The sequence below is a fragment of the Cebidichthys violaceus genome, unplaced genomic scaffold (genome assembly GCF_023349555.1).
Source record: "Cebidichthys violaceus isolate CVI_PGR_0920_01 unplaced genomic scaffold, fCebVio1.0.p SCAF_9, whole genome shotgun sequence".
NCBI lineage: Eukaryota > Metazoa > Chordata > Actinopteri > Perciformes > Stichaeidae > Cebidichthys > Cebidichthys violaceus.
The window spans coordinates 14113147-14118909 of record NW_027176975.1 but is presented as its reverse complement, the minus strand read 5'-3'; the positions used below and the strand labels follow the sequence as shown (position 1 = coordinate 14118909).

Below are 5763 nucleotides of genomic sequence, written 5' to 3'. Positions count from 1 at the left end.
TTAATTTACAATCAGTGTGTGGCAACAGCTCTATGTGTAAATGCTATGTATGCGCCGGACGTGTTGGAGACACACACTGACTCACAACTGAAATTAGGTTGTCTGGTTCACCACCCTGCCCAGTTCTTACAAGGTGTCCTCTAGTTCATGACCTTCAAGTTTAAAAGGAGTTTTATTCATTTTGAGACATAGTTTCTCCCTCTGAAGAGTCCAATAAAAATATGAAAGTGCCTTTGTTATTTACAAATGAGAAAACACACAAAGCTACTAAAGAATTTTTTATTTTTTCAAAGTCTTTTTTAAAATCTCTGTGTACAGCTGACAAGCATATTATACAGCAGATAGGTGAGTCATTTAGACTATAAGGAACCCAAGTGTTATCACAACATAAATATAATACAACGAAATTGTGGCATTCAGACGGCATTAAAAAAACGTCACAAAATCAAAGAAATGTTAAGGATTATTTGGCTGATTTTTCAATCATCCCTTATCACCATCAACAGTATCTCAGGTATTCAGATGCTATCGACAAGCAGAAGGTAGAAATGTAACAAAACACAGACATCCCAACTATTGCTACATTCATCTGCATCAATGTGTCTTAAATTTGGACACAGAGGTCCAAAATGACAGCACTGAATCTGCTAGCTCGCAAACACTAGCACTGGCATTTCCATTGCTCGACAACCAGAGCTGCACGCAGTGAAAAGTAAAAAGTCACAGTTTCTTCCCATATCAGAGGTTGTTTCTGATTTAATTGACAGACCAGCGGCTCGAAGTTGACGATGACCTGCTGGTGGACTCTTTGTGGGACTGATTCGGGCTGTGGCTGTAAGTGGGGGAGTGAGTGACACTTGGGCTGCTGGGAGGTGTGGAAGAACAGGAGGAAGACTTGGATTTGATCTGCAGCCACTTGTCTCCCAAAGCCTTGGCAAAGTGGTCATCGACAGACACGCTGATGGAGAGCTGCTGGGAGCGAGCTTTCTGGTAGTTCACTCCGAGGCTCCTCTGGAAATGCTCCTCAACGACATGGTCATAGTTGCATCTAGAAATCACTGGACAGGCAAAGGGATGAATAACAATGTTAAATACACACCTCGGTGAGTCAGGGAAAGTGAGTAGATGTCTACATTATGAAGCATGTGTGACGATTAGGGAGTGACCGTCTGCTGCATGAGCTCATTCACAAGATTATGAAACTCACCTGATGTGGGGCTCCTGTGGACCTCAGATCTGCAAGAGGGGTTCCTCGATGAGGAGACGCAAGTGATCACAGAAGGACGCATCTGAAAAAGAAGAAGGATCATTAATCAAATGAAAAGACAATGTATTTATAACACAGCAGCTCTGCTTTTTTTTCTTGTTATTATCATCTGTGCACTTCATCCCATGACAACAAAATAGTGTACAAAGTTGAATTTGAAAACAGAATAATTTGAAAACCGATTAAATGGGTTTGGTTTGCCCATGAAAGTTAGATTATTCCCAGTGTGGTGGCATATGCAGGTCAAAGAGAGAGCAGTCTGTTTGGTCTTGTTAATGGAATTCCCTCCTCCATTGCTCACATTTTCTTCCTGAATCCGGCTGGATTGCATAGTTCGGACAAGCTCAGGCCTGTTAACACTCTTGGAAGTAGAATGCCTGCGTAGTGTTATTCACTGACTACAGATGGGAGATGTACCACTGCTATGGTTAGCCGGGAGCTACACCAACATTACTAAGGGACTATACATTTTCAGACGCTACGAAAGCCCAAATATCCATGACCTTTGATAGAAGCACATCAAGGACACAAGTAGCACTTGTTTTGGTTAAATTACCTGGATCTGAGTGGAAGCAGAGCTTTTAGTCTTTTCCTCTGTGCTTTCAGGATCTTTTCTTGGTTTCTTGATGAGGGCGAGTGGTTCATCCATGACTGGTGCGTAGTACACGTGGGTGGGCAGAAGGTTGGTGGGGCTGGGTGTTGGACTCCAGGTAGATGTGGGACTCTGTGGCCCATTGAACACCAATGGTGCTACTCTCTGGGCAGCTTTGCCACTGCTTCTGCTCAGGATCCGCTCTCGCCTAAAACATTTATTCATTAGGAAATGCTACATCTCTTTGACACCATTTGAATTTAATGAATCATAATTCTAATATTGAATTACTTTTGTAAACATGAATAAACCAACCTTTCCTCCAATGTGAGACCTCTCTCGTGGCTTCGCTTGCGTTTGACTGGAAGCACTGTGGGGACTCGAGCGCGATCATTTGCGATATGTCTGTATCTGTCTTCGCTCCTGAGGTGGGGCTGACCTGAAAAACAAAATGAAAGTGCAGAATAAGAATAAGAGGCTTTAAAATGTGTTTTGGCAATGGATTATTTGCCAGTTTAAAATTTAAAGAAAACAATGGACATTTACTGGCAATGGTGATTTTACTACAGTGACAAAAGGTGAGTGGTAATGACTAACTGCTTGTTTTGATCCATGACACAAACCTGCATGACTACTACTATTCGTGGGAAAATATTTTTTTTTTTGTTGGCCACCGTTAATTGTAAACTCCGTTAAGTTGTAGAACTCGAACTACCAGATCAGTGAGGGTTACAACACTACACAGCTGATTCAGTGCTAACGGTAAATGTTGTTTTTCTGCATAATATTGGCAGTCAGCCCTATCATCACACAGCTAAAAGGGCACAATCAACAGGTTTTGTTATGATGCGGTGACACACATCTAAAAGCTTTGAGTCTTTAAGGACCCTGATTTGGGCGGCACCCATTTGTGAAAGGTCCATCAAAGTGAACACACACACTGGATTTTTGCGTTTACACAAGTTGAAACACATTGACAAGACGCTGATGATGTCATTGATGTGTTGAACAGGAGAAATGCACTGTTGCAAGTTAAACCCATGAAATATTTTCGATGTTTTTATAAAGGAGGGATCATCATTTATTAAATGAAATTCAATCAACAGGAGTTATATCTCTTCTGGCTTCTGTCTCACAGCAGTAAGCTCACGTGTTCAAAAGTCATGCATATCCAGTTGAAATGAAACACATTGTTTGAGATTGGCAGCATAATTAGACTGTGGCTCATTGTTTGACTGTATGCTCAGTTAGCACTTGAAAATCCACATTCATGTGGGAGATGGGGTGGCTAAGTGGAGAGCAGGGCTACCTTTCAATCAGAGAGTTGACGGTTCAATCCCTGGCTCCGGCCACTAGTCTCATGTCAATTGCTAGTCTCATTGCCAAAGTTTGCTCCTGTAATGTGCCTACATTGTATAGATACATACTGAATTGTAATTGTTGCTTTGGATAAAAGTCTCTGCTAAATCACTGTAATGTAACGAGTCCTTCAGAGCTCTTTGAACTGTATTCAAATCAACCATTCACTGCTTGAATGCTTAAATGAGTCACAATAACATCAATTGAAATTGAACAATGAGGTGATGATTTTTTTTGAATAGTAAGACAATGAAAGTTGTCCCCTGTCTTCACACATGCTTCACAAGTGCTTGCTCCAATCCACATTTCCTACTGTCTTCACACAGGCTGCCATTGTGGAGGGGCAAGTATAACCACACCTATGCTGATTTTCTAGTGCCTCGGGCATGGATATTTATTCCCTGTTTGCGGAGGGAATATGCTGCCTAACCTTCTGTTTTGCTGTGTTTACAGACACACGGCATAGTAACACAATTTACAGAACCTCGGTTCAATGTTGAATACCTTGAATGTAAGTAATTAAGTATAAATAGGGATTGCTTTATTTCAAGTTTACTTCAAGTAGATTCCCTTTCATGAAACCCACTTATCTTTTCTTTATGACAAACACGTTGTATGATAAAATAGCAAAAAGCATATTTCACTAAATATATTTTAAAAGTTGAATGTAGCTGTTAGTGTTTATCTTCCATGTGACTGCCATCATATCTAATTATTTGTATTTGTATCTACATTAGTACCATGTCAACAACAAAGGTAACTGCCACTGTAATGAACACATGAGCTTTTGAAATTACACAAGATCGAAACATATAAACAAAAATGTTATACACAAAAATGTTAAAGCATAACCACGGAGACTTGATTCCACTGATCAACACAAATATTCACTCTCATCAAGCAACATGAGGCAGTAAAAGAACCATGGTAATCATGCTCACCTTCTAAAATGTAGACCTTGAAGCCACTGCTCATCCGGGTAATGTATTGGAAATTAGCCACAGCCATGGCTCCTTGTCTTTGTCTGAGTGAAGTCAAACAGTGAAGAACAACTTGTCTGCTGGAGCTTACAGGACACAATAAGCCTCAGTTGTAGATTGTATTGGAAAGGTAATGAGATGCTGGGTCTGAGCACCGACAGGTAAAGGATCAGGTGAGTGCAGATAGGTGCAGTGGCTTCCCTGTGACTCATTCCCTGCATTCAGATTGGCTGCTGCAGAGGCCAATCAGAGGCCCTCATTCACCCAGGGTTGTTATTGACCTACAGGCAGAATGAGCTCACAGGTAGTTCACTCACAAAGGTAGAAAGTGTAGTTGCTAAATGCCATGGTACCACAGAATCCACACTGATTAGAGAAGCTTTTGCTTTATTCAACACTTTCTTTTGTACAATAATACACCTATATTGGTCATTAATTAACTTTTAACAGAACTTTTTAGACTTCTCCCTGAGGAAAGGGAAATGTGCCTTTTGTTTCCCTCCATGGAATCACCACCTGTCCCACTCCCCTCCCTCCCTCCCCCCTGATCTGCAATCTCACCAAACTGCATTTTTTCGAGCTCTTAGCCCACCGGAGCTCCAGTCATTCCACTGACCTGCCCATACACGCATGCAGCTGTACTGTGAGCCTGCCTCACCAGTAATCCAAAGGCTTTTGTTGATGGCTAGACAAAGACTCCTAAGTCCTGAGAATGCCGCTGCCATGAGAACAATCTCGCCTGAGGAGTTTGGCCCTCGTAGAAAGTCTTTGGAGGCCACTCATTCAGATAGTGTGTGGCATTGGTAGTCATCTGCAGGGAAATCATTAAGAGTGTGATCAATATGTTGATATATGCAATCATATTCGGTATATTTGGACATTAGTGCATTAGAATCAATAAAAAGTATCATCTGCCCTTCCCTGGTATATATTAGCCTGTTTCAAATGTGTTGTCTTGAACTTAATTTTAGCTCCACACTGCCCCCCTACGTCAGTACACTGCAACAACATGCCATCAAAACCTGCACTAGGTTACTGCATATCACAAAACTTGTTTATGATATACTAGTCTTGAAAAACATGTTTGCTCACTGACCCATTGCATGTAGTGTTAACATTTTTTTTAAATGCAAGGAATCTGGGTTGAAAATGCGTGGAATCTGATTGACTGTTTTTCTAGTTTTGCAGCATTCATTTTCATGTATGCCTAAATGTTTTTCTGAAGTCTAGAATATGAGGTGTAGGCCAGGACACCTATGCAGCACAACGCTATTTATTTGAAATGGCATTTTGACACACACCTACTGCAATTTTGGCCATATTGCAATTTTGATCAAATGAAAATGAACTAATTGTGCAACCCTAGATAGATGATTTCCATAGTACAGCAAAGAGAAACCTGTTTCTCAATAGTCTTAATTGTATTGTATTCAATTGAATATTAGTGTAATTTTTAACTATTGGTGTATGCTTAGTGTATTTTGTTTCAAAACACAGACAATAGTTATCTGCTCTGTCTAAACCAGCTGTTAAAACAAGATAATACAATTCTCCCATATTAGAAA

At 40.6% G+C, this 5763-nt stretch overlaps 1 protein-coding gene across 1 annotated transcript; it reads right to left on the bottom strand.

The window, feature by feature from the left end:
- Positions 1-265: 265 nt before the first annotated feature.
- On the bottom strand, positions 266-4337 carry vgll4l (vestigial like 4 like). The gene is made up of 5 exons (XM_068703458.1): positions 4160-4337; positions 2175-2298; positions 1824-2067; positions 1208-1289; positions 266-1058 (listed from the first exon to the last, which is right to left on the bottom strand). The coding sequence occupies exons 1-5, from the start codon at positions 4224-4226 to the stop codon at positions 757-759; spliced, it is 819 nt and encodes a 272-aa protein (XP_068559559.1). The 5' UTR covers positions 4227-4337; the 3' UTR covers positions 266-756.
- Between the last annotated feature and the right edge of the window lie 1426 nt (positions 4338-5763).